General features: G+C 42.6%; 1 protein-coding gene across 8 annotated transcripts in view; it reads left to right on the top strand.

Annotated features, from left to right (window-relative positions):
* The window catches only part of TNS3 (tensin 3), a 434926-nt gene that overhangs the window by 152146 nt on the left and 260410 nt on the right, over positions 1–22370 (top strand). For 7 of the 8 annotated variants that reach the window (XM_077118747.1, XM_077118732.1, XM_077118722.1 and 4 more), the window contains one exon: positions 16483–16520. The exons of the other annotated variant lie outside the window; for it this stretch is intronic. In XM_077118747.1, the coding sequence (XP_076974862.1) occupies positions 16483–16520 (38 nt within the window). Of the gene's footprint in view, positions 1–16482; positions 16521–22370 lie in introns of those variants that run through there. 8 annotated transcript variants of the gene reach the window in all.

Raw genomic sequence — 22370 nt, 5'->3', positions numbered from 1 at the left:
AAAAGGCACAAACACTCTGGTTTGCCTCAGTAACTTCACGTCATTTTCCAGAAGCCCTAGAAGAGAGAGGAAGGTACCCAGGCTGCATTCTGCATGAATGCAGCTCTAGTTCTTTTGGCAATTAGCAGATGAAAAGAAGCTTGGCCCTGAGAGACTTTCTACTTTTCCCACGAATTTGAAGGTAGTGCTCATTTCATTTCTTCGTGGTCTGTAAGTCTGTTCTTTCTTTGAGCACTGCTTCCAATGTCCCTGGTATGCTGGCTTTCTCAGGCACTATCCGCACATGCTTTAATCTTCTTGAATTTTGATCGAAATCCTTGTTGTTTTCAGAATCTGTAGCTGGACAAGAAGCCTTGGAAACCTCCCAGCTGTTTCTTATGTGTCTGGGTTAGCAGTGTTTTAGGTTACCGACGGCCACGGATGTCTGGATTTGTAGCAGTATTTTGATGTATTTTGCCAGAGGATTTTTTTTTTTTAACTTTTGTGTAATATAGCCAAGCAGAAGAATCCAAATTTTGTGTTTTCCAATGACTGTGCTCTGAAATTTTTTCAAATTCAGATATATTGAATTTCATTCTTTGGGTACTCCTCCTATGACTGGGCTACTGAGAGAAGGAAAATGATTAAATAGCAGCTTCCAACTGGTGGAAGGGATGGAGTGTGATGTTTACTACCTCTGCATAGGTGTCATCTGTGGAGTAGCTTCAGGTGCCACTAAAAAATGTCTTCAAGAACCACTCATTCCAGAGGACGGAATCTGAGGCTCCAGGCCCCCAGTGGAACTTGGCATGATCTGGGCTGAGTGTGGATGTGAAGGTCCCCTACATGTGTGTCCCTCTTTGCTGGGCCAGCATGAAGAGAGGTCACGCACGTCAGCCATGTGTGGACAGTGGGAACTGGGCGCTTCTGGAGACTGTGCCCCTCGGTCTCTTTCTGGTTGTCTGCTGCTCATGGGATGATCAGTGGCACCTGCTCAAGGCCTGAATTCTAGGAGTGGTCTAAGTGTGTACAGAATGGGGTGTGGTACCTGCTTCCTGTCCCCAAATATCTATGTGATGGAGATGTCTGCTGATTCTCTGTCTTGAATTAGACTTTAGATATCTGGAGGGAATAGTACTTTCTTCTTTCTTTCACTTTCAATCTTTAGTATGCCTTCTTATGTCTGAAGGAAACACATAGATTTTCTCTGATGAACCCATCCCTTGTTGGATGGTAGATACGTTGAACAATGAGCAGGTTGAAGTTATGGAGTGGAGCTGGCTCCAAGAGGCCAAGTGGCAGGCAGTAGGATCCTAGCAAGTCATCGGGTATCTTAGGTTACAAGGGCTGCTGTGACAGATACCACACAATGGGTTGTTTTCAACAATAAGAATTTATTGAGTTATGGGTTGTAGACTTGAAGTCCAAAATCCAGTTGTTTGCAGGCCTTGCTTTCTCGTGGAGTCGGTGAGGTTCTCGGGATGGTGGTCCTCTGTCACCTGGTATCCTGGCTTCTGATTTCTGGTTTCTCCTGACTGAACTCCCTGTCTTTGGAAGGCCTCCAGTCTAAGGTGCACCTTGATTCTGTTCAGCCACACTTTAATAATAGCACCTTCCAAGGTCCTATTTACAGATGGGTTCATACCCACAGGAATAAGGATTAAGACATGAACATGTCTTTATAGGGGGGCATGATTCAATCCCCAATCTGGGCATTTTTCTCCACAGTTGTAGATTGGGTTAGTGGTGCTGGCCTGCCCCTAAGGGTAAGTGGCCTTTTGGTATGAGTCAATGTTTAGAAAGGTAATTTGTCAATTCTTCAGTGATGTATAAATATTAGTCAGTGAACTGATGCAGTGAACTGTTTAGGAAGATTAAAGCCATACTTTCTCTTTCTTTCCTTCTTTCTTTTTTTCTTTTTTAGAGGCAGCCAAAAAGTTAAGCATGTGATCTTAGAGCCAGGCACATCTGGGTTCAAATCCAGCTCTACTCCTGCCCTCTCTGTGCCTCAGTTTCCTCATCCGTAGAACGAGGATAATAAGTAAACCACCTCAAGGGGTTGCTGTGAGAACCAAATTCATATGTGTTTAGTTTGCTGGCTGCCATAATACAATGCACCAGAAACAGAACAGCTTTTAAAAAGGGGAATTTAATAAGTTACAAGTTCACAGTTCTAAGGCCATGCAAATATCCAAATTATAGCAAAACTATAGAAATGTCCAATCTAAGGCATCCAGGGAAAGATACCTGGGTTCAAGAAGGCCAATGACGTTCAGGGTTTCTCTCTCAACTGGAAAGGCACATGGTGAACATGTATGACGGTGTCTGTTAACTTTCTCTCCAGGCTTCTTGTTTCATGAAGCTCCCTCAGGGGCATTTGCCTTCTTCATCTCCAAAGGACTCTGGTTGTGTGGGCTCTGTAGCTACTTCCAAAATGGTTCCCCTTTAAAGGGCTCCAATAAGCAACCCCTCCTTGAATAGGTGGAGACACACCTCCATGAAAATCATCTTAATTAAAAGTTACCACCCACAATTGGGTGGGTCACATCTCCATGGATTACCAACAAATTCCCACCCAGCAATATTCGATGAGTACTATAGGACATGGCTTTTCTGGGTCCACAAATTCAAACCAGTACAATATGTAAGCACCTAGAATGCTTAGGTGAGAAAAGCTCCTCAGGCGGGGTTAATGATTATTGTTTTTAAGAAAGAAAATCAACAGAGAAATGTTTTAAGACTGAATTTCTAAGAACCAAAACTTTAAGCTTTTTGTGGGGGTCTTTTTAAAGTTTTTTTTTTTTTGGAGTCTGGTTTAAAGTTCTTGGGAAAATCTGGATTGAGGCTAGGATACTTGAAAAGAATGAGGACGGCTAAGAGCTCAGAGTCCAGAGATGGTCAGTTAGGCAGCAGTTTCCAGATGGAAGGGGTAGTAGGGAAAATGCTCTCCTGTCACCTGATGCAGGCCTTCAGAGATGGTTTGGGTGAAATAGGACTATCTTGAGCTTTATTCCCCATTTATGAACACATTTCATAGAAGATCATTGTGGGGTTGACTTGCACATGGTCCCTTTTCAGGAGACATTAAGCAGATGGAATGCCCAATGGACAGTGCAGGCTGCTCGTGGTCAGGGGTTCTTTGGAGTCCCTCACCCTGAAGTGACCCTGGAGTGACGTCATTGATCGATTGATTGTGGTTATTGCCCCCAACAGCTTATCCAGTGGCACTTTTGTGATGCTTCCTGCCATCTTCTCGTTCAGTTGCCATCACCCTTCTTCTTCCTGCCCCTTTGAGCTTTTCCTGACTTCTGGTGTAAAAGTTCAGCCCATGTCCCCTGCACTTTCAAGCTCTCCCTCCTTGCTTTGCCTTGCTTTCTTTTTCCTTAACACCTAACAGCACCATCTGATTTATTCATCATTGACTTATTTATATTCTTTGTCTCTTGCACTGGAATGTAAATTTCATGAAGGAAAGTCTCTTTTTTTCCTGCTTTTATCCCAGGGTTCAGATCAAAGTTTGCATAGTATAGGAGACTGATAAATATTTGTAGAATCAAGGCATGTGTTGGTTGTAGGTGTTAATAAATGCTTGTTAATGAATGAATAAATAGTAAAAACCAAACAAACATTTGATTCATTTTAATGGTTCCTAATTTAGCATGTTTCAAAAAAATCTGCTTTGTTACCAACAGGTGGCAACCTCCTTGGGTTGAGCCTCTCTCACCTGGTTTCTGAGTCACACATACTCTCCCTGATCTAAAGGAGAACATTTTTATCCTGTGAATGGCTTTCACTCCTAAGATTTGTAATTACATCTCTCCTCTCAGTTTTCGTTTGCTGATAGTGGGCTGGCAGTACATTTCTGGCCCGAGTCCCTTGTAAGATGAGTGTAATGATTTGGAGAGGGCCTTGTTAGAGGTTGGAGAAGGAAAACAGCACCATGGAGTTTCCTATTACAAGATAAGACATTCTTTTCTTCCAGCAACATTAGTCTGGCTCGAAATATGACTATAGAGTTGGCATACCCGTTGACATCATTAAGGATAGAACAGTCCTATGTAAATGTACCAGTATAAATTGAGTTACATATGTTATATATGTGGGGTGTCTGTGTGTGTGTGTGTGTATGTCTTCAAATTTTTTGTTTTAGCTGTCATCCTTGTCAGTATTCTAAGAGGTAGGAGTAGGGCCCGACCTTTTTGCCTTCCATGCTGATGTGTATATAAATGGGAGCATTAATGAGATGTGGGGGCACTGCTTACCAAGTTGGAATCTGAAGCCTGACAGAGTCACTACAAGTTTAGAGGGACTCAGGTGGGACATGGGGATGTTACCTGCTCAGTTGGAACCAGGAGCCTGGTAGAGTCACCATGAGTATAGATAGGGGCACTGGGGGAAATGAGAATGCTGCCCACTGAGTTGGAGTCTGGAGCCTGGCAGAGTCACTGCAAGTGTAGACATGGGGACTTACTGAGTTGGAGCTGGAAACTTGGCATAGCCAGTGATTGGCTCTTCCGCAAGAAGCTGTTGCCCTGGACAGGTTGCATCTCTTTTCTGGTCTTCAGTTTTATGATCTTTACCAGTTGTAGATTGAATAGTTGATCTTGAGGATCTCTACCTTTTGTTAATACTCTATTTAGAAACCACAAATTATATAGCTTTATATATATATGCATATTTGCATGTTGAAGCCTGGGTATCCATGCTATTTATTGTCAACAAGGTATGCCTTTTACATATATTATGTTAGTAATTGTGCAAAAAAGTGATGTGATGTGTTAGCACAAATGCCCTTTCTTTGGCTTATTTCTTAAGAAGTATGATAGAGGCAAGTGAACTCTGGGACATACTTCTAGGGTTTCATACTGTCTCTCTGCTTGAATTTTCTTTTAGAGTTATTGGGAAGAATAACAGTAAATTCATGGAGAACATGAGGAATACTACCTGGCTCAAGAAAGTGTTCAATAGTGTTGGTGATGGTGGTGGTGGTGGTGGCGGTGGTGGTGATGGCAGTGGTGGTGATGGTAGTGATGGTGGTGGTGGTGGTGGTGATGGCGGTGGTGGTGGTGGTGGTGGTGATGGCGATGGCGGTGGTGGTGATGGCAGTGGTGGTGATGGTAGTGGTGGTGGTGGTGGTGGTGGTGGTGGTGGTGATGGCGGTGGTGGTGGTGATGGCAGTGGTGATGGTAGTGATGGCGGTGGTGGTGATGGTGGTTGTGGCGGTGGTGGTGGTGATGGCAGTGGTGATGGTAGTGATGGCGGTGGTGGCGGTGGTGGTGATGGCGGTGGTGGTGATGGCGGTGGTGGTGATGGCAGTGGTGATGGTAGTGATGGCGGTGGTGGTGGTGGTGGTGATGGCGGTGGTGGTGGTGATGGCAGTGGTGATGGTAGTGATGGTGGTGGTGGTGATGGCGGTGGTGGTGATGGCGGTGGTGGTGATGGCGGTGGTGGTGATGGCGGTGGTGGTGGTGGTGGTGGCGGTGGTGGTGGTGATGGCGGTGGTGGTGATGGCGGTGGCGGTGATGGTAGTGATGGTGGTGGTGGTGGTGGCGATGGCGGTGGTGGTGGTGGTGATGGCGGCGGTGGTGGTGGTGATGGCGGTGGTGGTGATGGCAGTGGTGGTGATGGTAGTGATGGTGGTGGTGATGGCGGTGGTGCTGGTGATGGCAGTGGTGATGGTAGTGATGGCGGTGGTGGTGGAGGTAGTGATGATGATGTTGAAAGAGAAGGTAAGGGAAGGGGTGTATTCTGTTACCCAGGTTAGTATATTTGCTGTTCCATTTCTGACTTTTCTTTTTTTTTTAAATTAATTTAATTTTATTTTTTTAATTTTTTGAAAAAATATAACATTCTTAACATGTGATCATTCCGTTCTACATATATAATATCAGTAATTCATAATATATCACATAGTTGCATATTCATCATGATCATTTCTTAGACATTTGCATCAATTCAGAAAAAGAAATAAAAAGAAAACAGAAAAAAATTCATACATACCATACCCTTACCCCTCCCTTTCATTGATCACTAGCATTTCAATCCACTGAATTTGTTCCACCTATTATTTATTTTTATTCTGCATATTTTACTCATCTGTTGATCAGGTAGATAAAAGGAGCGGCAGACACAAAGTTTTCACAATCAGACAGTCATATTGTGAAAGCTGCACCAGTAGGCACTGGTATGGGTGAATCTTGACATTCTACACCGAATAAGGTCAGCCTCTTTTCTTATGTGTTGAGACTTGAAAGTTCTAGGGATTTGTCCATAAGAGGGAGATGGATTCAGGGAAGATACAGGATCAGACGAAACAGGTATGATCCCTTTGGGAGAGGCGATTTGCCTGGATTAAATAGTGGAATAAGAAAGCGTAGACTGAAATGGAAAAGGATGGCACAGTATACAGAATGCTGTTTTAGGGACATTTTATTTGGGGGGGGGCACTTATTCTTGAACAACTGTAAGGAAGAGTGCAAAGAAAATGAAAATTGAGAAAGAGAGCAAAACAGAGGCTGGGGGGAAGTGAGATGGCATGTGTTTTGTAAGGAAGATTTGGTAAGGAGTCATTCTGTTCACTTAGCCCAACATGTATTGAACATTCTTTAAGAAATCACAGTACCGTACAGGGAAAGGTAAGTTCTGCCTTCAGGAATTCATGCTCTGGAGTTGGAGGAGTTGTGTCTTTGAGAAACTCACAGTCTGTGAGGGGTAGTTTCCTATCTTTGAGGAATTCATGGTATGGAGTTGGGGAAGAGGGTCTTGTCTTTGAGGAGCATAGTTTTATCTATACTAAGTGATTTTAGATAGAAGTTTAGAGCAGGATCAGCAGATCCGTAGGTGGACATCCATCCATTTGAGAAGAAGTTGTTGAGTGCTTGCTTGCTTTGTGTTAGGACATGATGGCAATTAAGATCCATAGAGCAATGGAGAGAACAGCAAATGTGAGTGTTCAGTGGGTCTTCTCTGGAGCCCCTACTGCCGTGGATGTCCATCCCCACCCTGTTTCATATAACGCACATTACCTTTAGAGAGGCTGGGGGACTTCAGTGTGGCCTCCAGGAGAAGCTGAGGGTGGGTGGCAAGGAATCATGTATAACTTGGTAAATACCAGGAGAATGTTGTATGAAAGATCTTGACAACCCTGCAAAGCAGTGGCCTGGATTCCCAAGGCTCTTGGAGGTGTTTTGAAGAATAACAGTTCCAAAACAATGCATTACAGTGTCGGGTATTTCAGAGCCAGACAGCTCTGGTCAGTTCCCCTCTTTCGGTGGGAGCCAGGGCTTAAACAGGACTTTGGAAACCTCTGTTTGACAAGGGAGCTGACATGTGGTCTGCAGACCCTCAGCTGCGAGAAGAAACATCCAAGCAGACTGGAGCTGTGTGTTGTCAGTTCCAGGAAACTCAAGAGCTGACCACTTTCCACACACCCTCTCAGACCCAGGAATTTAAGCTGTGGGTGGAGAAGGAACAGGGCTTTTGACAGGAAAATGGTCTTTGTGGAGCCTAAGCATTGACTGATCATGAACTCTTTCACTTGATATGTCTCAGCTTTTAACTTTTCCAGTCAAAGGCTGAAAATTGACCTGAAGAGTGACCTCATTTTTATTGCGTTTTTCATTCTTCTGATTATTTCTGAAGTTGAACATTAAAAAGAAACGGATGTCTGTGGCATTTGTTTATTTACTGAACTAGCCATTCCAATCCTTTGCTCATTTAAAAAAGTAGGCTATTTTTCTTTTCTTTTTGATTTGTAAGAATTCATTCTGTAATGAATATTAATCTTTTATCTGCCATATCAGGCAGGATCTTTGCTAATTTTTTATTTCTTTTTTTAAATTTTTGATGTTTTTTTGACTCCAAAAATACCACTTTTGTCATTCCACCTGATTTATTTCAAACATTCCAACCAGCTGCTCATCTAATTATGCTTGGGGCATGTTTATTGTACAGAAGTTTTGAAGTTATTTTGTTCACATCTTTTCACTTAGTTTCTGGTTTTGGTTCTTTATGTAAAAATGTCTTTCCTACTCTGAGGTCACAAAGATATTCTCTTCTATTTTAATATAACTTTATGCTTTTTCAGTTTTGACCCAATTTCAGATTTGGCTCATCTGGGCTTTATATTATTTATATTTTTCATTGAAAGTGTGAACCACTTTTCTCAACATGATTTATTGTATGGTCTGTCCCTTCTTAATGGATTTGCGAGGATACTTCTATCCTATTCCATATGGGTGGGCTTAAAGAACACATCTGTCTCTTATAAAGTTTGCTTCCTCCTGTATATAGAGTTTGGCATCTTTTAAGCTTGCCTATAGTAAGGATTTTCACATATTGCATTTTTAGAAATAATTTTTAATAGTTGGCTAATGTTTTATTTTTGGATATATCATTTTTCTTTTTTTATCGCTTAGGCAACATTTTTTTCAGGGCGGAAAGAAATGTCTGATATACCCCATTCTTTCTCTAATTCTGATGGAGAAAATAAATGCCAGAGAAAGAATGTGATTTGTGTGGGGACTTCAGACACTTAATGAGGGAGCCTGGTTGGAGCTTTCCAGCAACTTGGTTGCCCTGACACCTCTTTTTTTTATGTATTTGCTTTGGCAGCTGTGGAACCCCTATCATTGTAAGACAGATAGTGAGCATCTTTGCATGCTTGCTCATCACTCTTTAAATCCAACCCTGTGAGCCATGTTCTCCCTGCTTGCAGCCAGGCTGAGGCAGCAGGCTCTGCTTCCTTAGATCTCTCTCTGCCACCTGCCTACCTGTACTGTTGCCTGGGGCAATGTTTTCATCTCTGTGCTTCAGTTTTCTTTTTGCAAAATAGAGCTAAAAATACAATTTTCTCCCTGATTCTTGTGGGGGAATTAGAGAGATAATATGTCAAAGGTACTTGGAGCAACTTGAAATCATTTATCTGCATGTCATAAGTACAGTGGGCTCCAGGCAGGGAAGTCCAGGCTCCCTGGATTCTTCCTCCTGGGGTGGCCCCATGGTTCAGGCACCACATTTAGCATGATGTGTCCAGGGAAGAGGAGTTTTGCTTCTTGGATCTCTTTTACAGGAGCGAGAACTTTGTAAGAAAGTGCTAGAAGATTTCACATAACTGCCCACTGGTCAGAACTGGGCTCCCCTCCATTCCTTAGCAGTCTTAGGCAGGAGAATGAAATTTCCTCATTGACTTAGCCATCATTCCTCAAACTTGCTGCTCTCTGAACCCCTTTACTCTCTTAAAAGAGCTCCTTTTTATGTGGTTTATATTTATATTCAACATACTAGCAATTGAAATGGATGAATATTTGAAATATTTATTAATTAATCCATTTAAGAACATTAGTAGTAAGCCCATTGCATGTTAAATAAGTAACATTTTGGGCGGGCCACGCTGGCTCAGCAGGCAAGAATGCTTGCCTCCCATGCCAGAGGGCCTGGGTTTGATTCCCAGTGCCTGCCCATGTAAAAAAAGAAAAAAAAAAAGTAACATTTTTAATGAAAAGTGTGTCTTTCAAACAACAATAAATGAGAAGAATGGTATTGTTTTATTTATTTATTTTTATTTGTTTTGCAATTCTGTTCTATCGGGCTTACTAGAGACAGCTAGATTTTCCTTTTTGTACCTACATTCGGTCTGTTTCAATATGTTGTTTTGGTTGAGATATTTGAAGAACATTTGGCCTCACACAGATATAGAGTTGGAAGAAGAAGCGTTTTAATAGCTTTTCCAAATTACTGTGGATATTTTTATACTGCGCCAAAACGCAAGTGATGATTTCTTAAAGTTTAGTGTTAATGCAGAATCTGAAACCATGTCAGTGGACATTTCCTTCTTTATTATATCAAAATCCATTCATCTCTTTTGTACTTTAAATGGATCTTTATCCACGTGTGATTTTATAACTTCATGTGTTGATTGTTTGGAAAATATTGGTTAACTGACTTATGCAATATTATGTTAGGGAAATTTGTCCACAGATATTGGCACATTTATTTAACAATGCCAAAAAAAAAATGCCCACATTTGTTTCTATCACTGTTGATTTTATCAAAAAAGTCTTAGAAAGCTCTCAAACTCATGGGGACAAAGGCACATTTCCCAAAATTCTCCTTTTCCCTTTCATCATTGGCAAAAAGCACTGCCAGTCATTTTCCTTACTGTGCAGCCCTCCGTTCATTTTTGAGGCCCTGTGAACACTCAAGTCTGAATAATCAGAACTTGATAGCTCCTGTCTGTCAGGAGTTCTTTTCAGGTGCACATGATGTTCTGTGAACAAGCTGTGGCTGGTTGGGCTGCCAACTCACCTCCTATGAGCCCCCATTGAGCCTCACCTTGGGGAGCAGAGCCATATGTGGGCCTCCTAATTTGTCTCACAGAATAGTAAAAAGATAGTTTATTCAGGGGTTCAGACTTAATAAAATTGAAATTTTTTACTGCTTCATCTAGGATGTTCTTAAGTGAAAATGGCAATTTTTCCCTTTTTTAACTATGAATGTGTCATGGTAAGGAATTTGGGGTGACTGCACAGATTGGTGACTGCACAGAATTTGGGGTGACTGCACAGATTGGTGCATTGCCCTGAACTCGGCCAAGATGCCAGCAGTTTTACCCACCCTTGCTTTTGCACCATCAGTGCCAGCATTAACATGGGAAAAAGCAAGAACAGTTATCAAAATAGTAAGAACCTTGTCAACCTTCTCCAGGGTCTCCCTAAGAACTGCTGGGCTGGACCAGCAGAATCTAACCCTGGATCTGGGGTCACACAGGGATGAGGGACATCTAGACAAAATAGAACTCTGTGAGCGAGGAAGAGGTGGGAAATGAATCACTGAGTAAGTGACTGTCAATGAGCACTATGCTATACAGTTACACTGTAGTACTTCCTAATACTCCTGTGCTACATGGCAGGTTCGTAATAACTTTCAGAAGATTGCGGCTTCCTCTGCTAAGCTCGTTCTCTCCCTGGGTAATTCTGCTTGGGTGTAGAGTTGGCAAGAGGTACATGAACCAGATGATGACACATGACTAAGTAGTACTCAGTGGTACTCAAGGTACTGAAAGGAGGTTCTCCGGTGGTTTCACGGAGAAGGTTGGGCTGTTGCAGGGAAGAGAGAGCTCAGGGTGACATGAGCACAGGGTCACGTGAATATCACATAGAAAGTGAGGTCTAGGGAAGCCAGAAGAGCATCACCGAGGCCTCGGGAGCCTGGCATTTGGGTGAGAGGTTCTTGGGCCTTGGGTGTGAACAGGTAGGTGCTCAGAGGCCAGAGCCGAGGAAATTGTAATGGAGATAAAGCCACAAAGTGGAGGAGTTTAAAGAGCGGAATTCATCTACTTAAGCAGTGTCATCAGGAACTTTGAATGAAGAATCATAGTAGAAGTGACAATAAGTAGGTGCATTCCAGACGGAAAGGTAGAGGATAAAGACTGAGATGGTATAACTTAGGAATGCTGTGAGTGGACAGTGATGGTTATTAAATGTACAAATATAAAAATGTTTTTGCATGAGAGAAGACAAATGAATTTTGACATTGCAAGGTATTGAAAATGGGATGGTATCCGGGAAAAAGTGCAGTCAATGCAATCTAGGGTCTATAGTTAACAGTAGCATTATAATATGCTTCCACTGAATGTAGCAAAGGCATTATGCCAAAACTAAATGTCAACAAGCAGGGGATATGGGGAGGGGTATTGATTCTTTGCTGAAGAAAAGGAAATGCCTTCATATAATTTATGGTGGCAGTATGGGCCATGGTGACTCAGTAGGCAGAGTTCTCGCCTGCCATGCTGGAGACCTGGGTTCGATTCCCGGTACCTGTCCATGTTAAAAAAAAAACAAACAAACTTATGTTGGCAAAGCCATGTCCCGCATATAATGTGTGAATAAAACTGTTTAAAAATGAACAGAGAGAAACAAGTGCTAGAGAAAATATGGAGAAAGAGACGTACCTATTCACTGTGGGTAGGGAAGCTGAGAGGTGCAGCCCTTTGGAGGGCAGTGTGGTGGTTCCACAGGAGGCTAGGGGTGGGGTTGCCATATGATCCTGCAACCCTGCTGCTAGGTATATAACTGAAAGAACTGAGAGTGGGGAAGCAAATGAACATTTGCACTTTGGTGTTTATGGCAGGCAGTGTTCACAATTCACAATGAATGGAGGTGGCCTAATGGTACAACGACTGAGGAATGGAAAGGGGAACTGTGTTATTTATATAAAATGGATTTCTGAGTGGCTGCAAGAAGGAATGAAGTTGTGAGAAATGCAACTAGGTGAGTGAGCCTTAAGGACAGTATATTCATGAGATGTCAGAAACTAAAAGACAAATATTATCATACCTCACTCTTATGGACTAACTATAATGTACAAACTCAGAGAACTAAAGTTGAGGGCCTGGGTTATCAGGTTTAGCCTACTGTAAAGGGTACTAGATTGTAAGCTCTTACAGCAGTCACATATATTCACATATATTGTAACTATTATTTCTAAATTCTGAGATTCTGAGCTGTTTGTAGACAACCTGATCATTCCCAGAAATGTCTGGTATTTATGTGACACCTGACACTCAGAATTAGAGCTCTGAAGCTATGAAAGTCAGCATTACCCTGTATAGGAACTGTTTAAAAAGTTGAAAAAGGAATCTGACTTGGACTGGAGATATTAATGGAGCTGATCTGTATAAGACTAAGGTAAATCAGAATACAGGGTAGAGGATGATATGTTCCGTATTTTAAAACTTCAACTTCTGTGTGAGACCAAAGGGAGAAATGTTTATTTGATGCAAAATTTATATTTTGGTTAGCACATTACCTAATTTAACTTGTATGATCAGTTTAGTTGAATACCATAAGTACAAGGAATCTTGAAACGGGAGTGAAATCTTGTTGGTTTTTCCAGGTTAATGGAATGCTCGGATATATTCCAGAGTAATTTGGCCAGTGAATAAAGAAGTATTTGCAAAGTCCCCTTAGGGGACTGGGGAGAAAGGAAGAAATGTTCAACTTCCCCATTTGGAGAATTCTTGATACTCTCACAGGCAGTAGGAACAACCAAATCAATAAGACGAGTCCTCGATCTTGGGGTTCACCCCTATGAAGCCTATTCCTGCAAAAGATAGGCTGAGCCTACTTATAATTATGCCTAAGAGTCACCCTCAGCAAATCTCTTTTGTTGCTCAGATGTGGCCTCTCTTTTTAAGTCAGCTTGGCAGGTGAACTCACTGCCCTCCCATCTACATAGGACATGACTCCCAGGGGTATAAATATCCCTGGCAATCTGGGACAGAACTCTGGGAAGAGCCAGGGCCCAGCATCATGGGATTGTTAAAGCCTTGACCAAAAGGGAGAAGAGCGAAATGAGGCAAAATAAAGTTTTAGTGGCTGAGAGATTTCAAACAGAGTTGAGAGGTTATCCTGGAGGTTATTCTTATACATTTTATAGATATCCCTTTTTAGTTTATTGTGTACTGGAGTGGTTGGAGGAAAGTCCTTGAAAATTTTGTACTGTGTTCCAGTAGCCTTGATTCTTGAGGACAATTCTATAACGATATAACTTTTACAGTATTATGGTGTGATTATGGAACCTTGTTTCTAATGCTGCTTTTATCCAGGGCATGGACAGATGAGTAAAAAAATATGGATAAAAATAAATAAATAATAGGGGAGATAAGGTAAAATAAATTGGGGAGATAAGGTAAAATAAATTGGGTAGATGGAAACACTAGTAGTCAATGAGAGGGAGGTGTAAGGGGTATAGGATATATGAGCTTTTCTCTTTTTTCTTTTTATTTACTTTTCTTGAGTGATGCAAGTGTTCTAAAAATGATCATGGTGATGAATACACAGCTGTGTGATGATATGAACCAGTGATTGTACACCATGTATGAACTGTATATGTGTGAAGATTTGTCAATAAAAATATAGAAAACAAAACAAAACGAAACAAAAACATAGGAAGAACTGCCAACCTTGCCTTCTGAGAAGAATGGCAAATTCCAGAGGCTGAAGTCAAAATAAACATGGACGTTCTGTCTTTTGAGCCTGAGCAGTATGGGATGCATCTTGATGGACAGGTCCTTTTGCTGTTTTATGGGCTCCCTTGATCTTGGTGACATCATCACCTGGGGTGGTGATTGGGCCTCACCTTGCTGGATACAATCTTCTCCTGAAAGCATTCCTAGAACATGGCCTGCCACCAGTGAGCATCAGGACATGATTGTCTAATGAGTGATCAGGAATTTTGGAGTTGCTTGGCTGGGCAGTTCTGACTCAGGCCCTGTCATGAGGCTCTGGTCGTTTAGGGTTTGACCAGGGCTGGAGGACTTGCTTCCCCCTGAGCTGATGGTTAGGACTCGGTTTCTCTCCCTGAGGTCCTCTCCACAGGTTTGCTTGAACCTCCTTCCAACATGGCACCCAGCTTTCCTCAGCAGAGTGATCCAACAGACCAGGGCTGAAGCCAGAGGTCCTTTCATGACTTCACTTCAAATGTCATACACTGACCCCTCTGCCATCCTTTATAGTCACACACAACAGTTCTGATTTGGTATGAGACGATAGCAGGAGGTGAGGATGAATGGAGGGCATAATGATGGCTGGCTGCTACACTGATATCCTGAGCCAGTCAAATGCTGTTGGAGTTGACAGTGCCCTAGGATTGCGTGAGTGTTGTAGAGTAGACAAGTGCCTGGCTAATTCTCGCTCACCCAATACCAATGGGCCTCTCCCTGTTCTTGCTGGCTTCAGGCCCCTGGCTGTTTTCTGTCTGGTTTGAATCTGGGGTAGTGACTGCTTTTTTTTTCAATGGGAATTTTACCTTGATTTGAAGACCATTTATCCCCTTTGTGCAGTATACCCACTAGAAGGTGTTGAATAGAAACTTATCTTTGTGAATAATTTCACAAATCATAGAGACATAGACACCCAGCCTCCTGTTTCCAGGGAGTAGGTAAGGAAGAGGTGGATCTTTGAGTTCAAGTGCCCCAAGCTCACGAAACTCTGGGTGGTGGACATAAGGCTGGATTTTCCACTGGGCGATGAGGAGAAAATAGGTGAGCTGCTATTTATTTTTTACAATGAAATAGCTCTTTAAATAAAATATGTCTTTAAAATCTCAAAAAAAAAAATAGTAGAGGCATAGAAAGACAATTAAAATAATAGATCTTGTGAAGATGATAATCTCAGCTCTTCCAGAAACTGCCAGACACTGGCCCAGTGACTTTTTTCAGTACATCCTCACTCAGTTCTAAACAGGTCCTTACGATCTTGGTATTTCTGTCCACAGTTCATAGAAAGGAACATTCAAGTATGTGGAGTGAAAAGTTTCCTAAGCTCATGGAGCCTCCAAGGGCTGAGCTGGGATTCATACATTTTCTGTTTTACCTCAATATCCTATCCTTCCAGGATGCCACACTTTTACAGACATTTACAGAACATGAAGAATGCTATTTGGCACCACAATAAAACCCTGTGTGAGGACATAAAGGTTCAGAGAGGTCCTTCACCTACCTAGAACTGCCCAGCCAGAGCCTGGTGGGTGGGCTCAGTACAGGTCCCCAGCCTGGCCTCTTTCCCTTATCCCACAGTGCGCTCCATGGATTGGTAGTCTGATTTGAGGACAAAATGGAATTTTCTGGATGTCCTCTCAGAATTTTCATGGCAGGCCCTGATGGGATTTTTTGTGCAGTTACATCTTTTCTAAGAGTTTCCTTGTCCTGCTGTCTCTGCCTGGAAGTGTTGGGGCTGGGGCTGGGGGTCTTGCGTGTTGTGCACCCCCATGGCTGCGGGAGAAGGCTATGTCTTGTCAGTACAATTGCATCTCCAGAGGAGGAAAGCCTGTGAAATCAGCATTGGTTCCAACTCTAAATCTGCACTGGGGTTTCCAAACTGAAACGCGACTCCTCGGTTCACACAGTTCCCCTTCGAAGGTTTCCCCTGTGGGAATTAAGACATGAACTTATTTTGACGATCAGTTCTTAGGTTGTCTGGAAGTGGAAGTAGCGTGGAAATCAAATGCAGTTCCCTTACTAATGTAAAGGCTGCAGTTCTAATTCTCATGGGGTGTTTTCAGGGTCCCCTCTGTTTTTCAGGGGTACGCTGTAATTCCCAGGCATATGCTAATGTCTTTTACTGCCCAAATTCACCGCCTTTCTTCTTTGGGGATCAAATTTGAGAGGATGTGCCCCTTACAAAAACAATCTGTTGATAACTGTGCTCCTGAGAAATTTCCACCTGAACTATTGTAACTCAGTCTGCCAGCAGTTGCTCACAGAGAGTAGTTGTAACTAAACTACTTAAACATGCTGCCCACACAGAATTCTGTTGAAACTTTGGATTGCAACAGAAGTGAATAACATTCCTCATGCCAGGGAGAAGCTGCCTTGGTTCTCTTCTGAGAGCTTCCTGTAGTCTCTTCAATCAGAGTCTCTTCAAGGGTTGAGCAAGTTAGGAGATATAAGTATTGCTACAGAGACCACTCAACACACATGCTTTCTTTCTCTTTCTCTTCCAGTCTGCAACTATTCCTGCCATAAGAAATGTGAAGCCAAGGTAAGCATTGTGTTTCTTTTCCCTTGGGACTTTTTATAGCCAAATTGGCCTCTGTTGAATGGTATGTGTGAAAGGAGAGTCCTCTGGAACACAGCCACTGAAATGAAACGTCTAAGGAAAGGAATGACTGATAGATAATTTTTCTTATTTTCTTGATAATTTTTTATGAACTGTGTACTTTTTCACCTGAAGAATAAACCGAAGCACTGTAAGATCCATGTTTTAGTTGTAGAGCATAATTCTTAAGAATTTGATTTCAGATATAAATGAAATGATTTTCTCTTGGCCATGTCAGCAGAACCATCTCAAAAACAAAATATTCCCTTGTTTCTAATTACATGGACATACTGCTTTTCAGGTTCAAGAGAGAGGTGGGTAGAGAGAAGGTCTAAGGACATAAGCTTGGCCAAATGATTTTTTTCTGGCTTCTGGTAGTTTGGGGATTTTATAGAATCTTAGAATTTTATTGCTTTTATGATCATGGGTCAGCTTTTCCAGAGTTTCTCACTTGTCCATCCTCAGATTCTGAGCAGAAGGCTGTACTGGAAACTGACTTCACTTTTCTGTGAAAGGGCTTCACTTGGATGTGTTTGTACATATGAGGACAAGAGTTCTCCGTGCCCCCCCACTCACAATCGCACACAAAAATTCAAAGAACTACAGTCTAATCTAGCCATATATTTTCCCAATAGACAAATGACTTTTCTTTTTAAAGATTTATAATGGAGCATTCTGAACCTATGCAGAAAGAGTGAGGACAGTAAAATGCACCATTCTGTATCCATTCCCAAGATCTGACACCAGCAGTCACCCACATCTGTCCCCAACCCCTCTTCCATGTCTTTGCCTTTTCTCAGATGCTACAGGGTCTGCGCTTTAAGCTGTTGTGTGAAACAAGGCCCCAGTGGGTTACACTGGGCTTTTCTGCTATCACTTTCAGTCTTACTCTGGGGAAGTCTTCCCTTTTCCAACTCCAGCTAGACATGTCTTGCTCATACTCATTCATAGGCGTGGCTGATTTCCGTCCTTGGTTTATTTTAGGTCTGCTTTGCCCACAAATATGATCCTTTCCTGGTAGTTCTGTGTGTGTGTGTGTGTGTGTGTGTGTGTGTATGTGTGTGTGTGTATATATATATATAGTTTTTGTTTTAGTAATAAAAACAACCCCAAATTTCCCATTCTCACCACATTTGAGTGTATGATTCACTGCTGTTAGTTACATTCAAATATTATTCTACCATCACCACCATCCATTATTCCAACTTTTTCACCACTTCCAGCAGACACTGTACACCATTAATAAATAACTCTCCCTTCTCTGCTCCTCCTCCTCCAGCCCCTGATAACCTCTAATCTTCTGCCTGTCTCTTTGCTTCTTCTAGGTATTTCATTTAAGCAGGCTATTTTAGTTTGCTATAGCTGCCAGAATGCAATATACCAGAAATGGACTGGCTTTTATAAAAGGGATTTCTTTAGTTACAAATTTACAACCTCTAGCTATCTTTCCTCCGTCTTCCTCTGTCATGTGGAAAGGCAAAGGGTGATATCTGCTAGTCTTCCCTCCTGGCTTCTGGGTTCGAATGGCTTTCCCCAGAGCAGTTCCTTTCTGCATCTCCAAACTTCTGGTGTGAGCTACTGAGCTCTTTTAAACCTCTAGCTAATTAAATTAAATGTCATTCATTGCAGAAGGCACTCCCCTTAGCCCACCACAGATGTAATCAGCCATAGATGAATTTCAGATGCTGATGGTTTAAGTCCACAGCAACAGAACGACTTGGCATTGTCACATGGCTAAGTTGACACCAGAACCTAACTACTCCACAAGCTTGTACAATAACTGCCCTTTTATATGTGGCTTATTTCACTCAGCATGATGTCTTGAGATTCATCCGTGTTGACTCATGTTGACTTCGTTCCTTTTTATGGCTGAATAATATTCCATTGTGTGTGATATGTAATTCTGTGTACTTTTAATCTAAGTGATGGTGATTGAGAAAGATACAACCTTTGGGGGATATTTCAAATTTTGGAGAGGTCTTTCCCCTCTCCGCTCATGAGAATTTAGATGTGCTACCCTTACCCATGAGGATCTCTGCTGTGGAGACCACAGCAAACCACCTGCAGAGTCTGTGCCTCCTCACACCTTGGGTTGCAGAAAGAGGTGGAGAGCTATACTGGAGGGGTGCAGCTGCCTGGTGAGTTCCCACCTCTACCTGGAGCAATATTGGGAGTCCAGCTACTTCTGACCTGCAGCTTCAGAAGTGAACCCTGCTGTTATTTGTGCCCCTTAAATGGGGTCCATCTCTGGCTACTTAGGGGATTGAATTCTGTAGTTCAGTGAATATACCCAAAGTCTTCACATTCCCCAATTAAGCCATTTCTGTCCACAGGGATTGGCAATTTGCTACGAGATAGATAAGCTTCTCCTTATCAGATGTGGTGGTGATGGGGAAATGTTTCTGTACTCATTTTATTTGATAATGCAATTTTGAAATGGCAGAAGAAAATGTCACTAGCAAAACAAAGCACCTCCTTATTCCAAAAATATGATACCACTGTTGTTGGGGATATGAAGGACGTAAATTCTCGGCCACTCTTCTGGAGATAAGCAGCTGGGAAAGTGTCTCACTCTTATAGGAGCTGAAAACTTCTCTGACAACTTTGTTGCACTTGGGTTTTGGGGTCCTTGATTACCGTGTGTGTATATACATGGTAATGTACATATTTAATATTATATATATGGTAATGTATATATTTAACTATGTGTGTGTGTGTATATATATATTTAGCTATTTGTGCTCACTAATCACAGTGTGTGTGTAGATTTCCTGAGAGGCCATTAAGATTTGGTTATGAACCAGGGTGTTGGTTAGTGTTCTCCAGAGAAACAAAACCAACAGGAGATTGTGTGTGTGTGTGTGTGTGTGTAAATATTAAGAAATCTATTATAGGTATTGGTTCACATGTCCATGGGGACTGGTAAGTCCAAATTCCATAAGACAGGCTGCAAATTGGAAACTGATGAAGTTGACATTGAATTTCTCAAGAAGAGCTGGCTGACTGAAAATAGAAATCCTTTCTGGCTGTTGAAATCTAAGTTCTTCCTTTAAGACTTCCAGCTGATGGATGAGGAAACTCCACTCATTGGGGAAGAAAATGGCCTTCATAGATGGTAGATTCAATTGGCTATAGATGCAGTCAACTGACTGTGCATGCAAATCCATCTATAGATAACCCTCGCATACCCAATCAGGCCAGCGCTTGCTTGACCCAGCAACTGGACATCAAGCTGACACATGAAATTAACCATCATAAAAGGCTTTGACCTATTGTCAAATCCTGTTTGACTGATAACTAATTGAGTAACAGAGCACACTACACAGATTCCCCTGGCCCCAGTATCCTCTTTGGTAAGAGTAGAGCACTTGTGCTGATGTCTGCAGGCTGTTGGGGACATAGAATGAGTAACGGAGTCTGGGGCTTGGCATGCTCTCTGGTGCCTGGTTACCGTGTGCTTGTGTACCCAGCTGTCATTACTGCTATTGCCCCTGTCTCCATCATCAGCTCTACACCAGGCCTGCAGTACCCCTCTGCAAAAGGGAAGGAATGGAGGATCCTTTCAGCCAGAAACTGGGATCTCTGCCTGGGCCTCTCTGGATTATTTCACGACCAGTGCATGGGGCACAGCAGGCAAACTGGGACCTCGAACTAAACCCAGAGACACTAGAAAGTATTTTTTCCCAAGTGAGGCTGTGCTGTTCGTATGGCAAATGGCGTCAGAGACCTGAGCTTCAAATCCAACGGGTTCTTCTTGTATGCTTAAGCAAATCAGATTCCTCTAAGTCTCAGTTTCTTCCTGTGTAAAATAGGTTGATAATGTATGCAAAACACATGTAAAAACGACTTTCTTGGGTCGTGCAACAGTGGCTCAGTAAAAGAGTTTTCTCCTGTCATACCAGAGACCCAGGTTCCATTCCTGGAGGTTGCCCACACCAAAAAAAAAAAAAAAAGGAAAAATGACTTTCTTTTAGCTCTTAATTCGTATCATAATGGTTATTTACCTTGAAGTTATAGGGAAGTTAGGTATACTTTATGCACAGTGACTTGAAAATTCAGAATTCCCTATAGTTTACTCCTTGGGATGCTATGTTTATCTGTTTGGGGCATTGTGACTTCCTTTTTTCTTAGCAGTGAGTTGATTCATTACCAAGAGAAGAGAAGAAAAGGAAGTAAGGGAAATAAAGCAATTTAGGAAGGTAGATTTTGGAGAGGAGACAAAGGGGAAGAAGAGTTTCCAGCTGGCATTCTTGAGAAATGAGGAGAAGTAGAATCTGTGTTACACTGAGATGAAGTTGGCATTTCATTGAGATTTGGCAGAATGAGGCATCGACTATCTAAGGAAGAGGAATCATGCCCTTGCAATTTGATGACTCAGATGTTGGTTCCTTTGCTTCTGCCTATGACTGGGCTCATCTGCTCTTTTAGAAGTTCATTTGGTTCATGACATTAAGTGTGATATTTGAATCGTCAGATTCAGATTGTATTGCAACTTGAAGACTGCATGTGGGGATGCACATGAGTGGGCAGAGCTGGGGCATGCACACAGGGTAGTAACAAGCAGTTGCCCTGCAAAGGGTCCCTATGTCCAGCCTCTCCCTACTCTAGGTTGTCTTCTGAGCTACCTGGCCTTCTCAACTCTCCTGAAGCCCACCCTCCATCCTGCCTCTCTCTGGATGTGCCTTGGATTGTACCTTCCTTGGATGTACAGAGTGGGGCTGCTGGTGCTTCCTGACTTTGGTGGGACCTTGCTGGCTTTGTCAGAAGCTAATGTAATGAGGAGAGAAGTTCCAGACTCTGCCCAGGCTCCTTATCTCCTGCAGATGACCTCTTCTTTCTGTATGTTTTCTTCTTCCATTCCTGGGGCCTCCCAGGCTTGAAGTTTTGGTGTCACCTTCAAATTCCAACTAGATAAGTTCCTTGTGATTGATGAGGAGGTCTTTTCCCTGAAGAGAAAGCCCCTCAGACAGGCCTTATAGGCTACATCAGAGACATGAGGGAATCCTTTCCTACTCCAGGTTTCCTCGTAAGACCTCATCGCTTACTGCCTTGTTACCTCTTGGATCAGGGGGTTCCCAAATTCTGCCTGCAGGTTGGTGCAGGAGCCTCAGTGACTATCCGACATTCCCAGGCCAAAGACCTGATCTTTCAGATGGTATATCTCATGCAGTGGAAAATATGAGGTCCAGAGCCTAAGAATTCTTCAGAAACCACCCATAGACTTTTGTCCTGGGTGTTAACAGTTTTAACGATTAAGAACTTAGCTTCCAGGGTGAAAGTCTCTGTGGTAGTTAGAGTCAGTTGTCAACTTGGCCAGGTGAAGATGCCTAGTTATAATGCTGTGGACATGAGCCGATGGCATGTGAACCTCATCTGTTCCTGATTACATCTGCAGTCAGTTAGGAGGCGTGCCTGCTGCAACGAATGACTTTTGAGTTAATTGGCTGGTGCTTAAATGAGAGAGCTCAACGTAGCACAGCCCAAGCAGCTCAGCATTCCTCATCTCAGCACTTGCAGCTCAGCCCAGGCCTTTGGAGATGCAGAAAGGAATCACCCCGGGGAAAGTTGTTGGAACCGAGAGGCCTGGGGAGAGGGCCAGCAGAGATCGCCCTGTACCTTCCCACATAAGAAAGAACCTCAGTTGAAAGTTAGCTGCCTTTCTCTGAAGAACTATACATCAGCTAAATAAATCCCCTTTTACTGAAAGCCAATCCGTCTCTGGTGTGTTACTTTCCTGCAGGTTGCAAACTACAACAGTCTCCCCAGCAGTGTGGGAGAGGACTCCCAGTGATA

This window comes from Tamandua tetradactyla, chromosome 1 (assembly GCF_023851605.1).
Source record: "Tamandua tetradactyla isolate mTamTet1 chromosome 1, mTamTet1.pri, whole genome shotgun sequence".
Lineage (NCBI taxonomy): Eukaryota > Metazoa > Chordata > Mammalia > Pilosa > Myrmecophagidae > Tamandua > Tamandua tetradactyla.
This window is presented reverse-complemented; position numbering and strand designations above follow the sequence as displayed.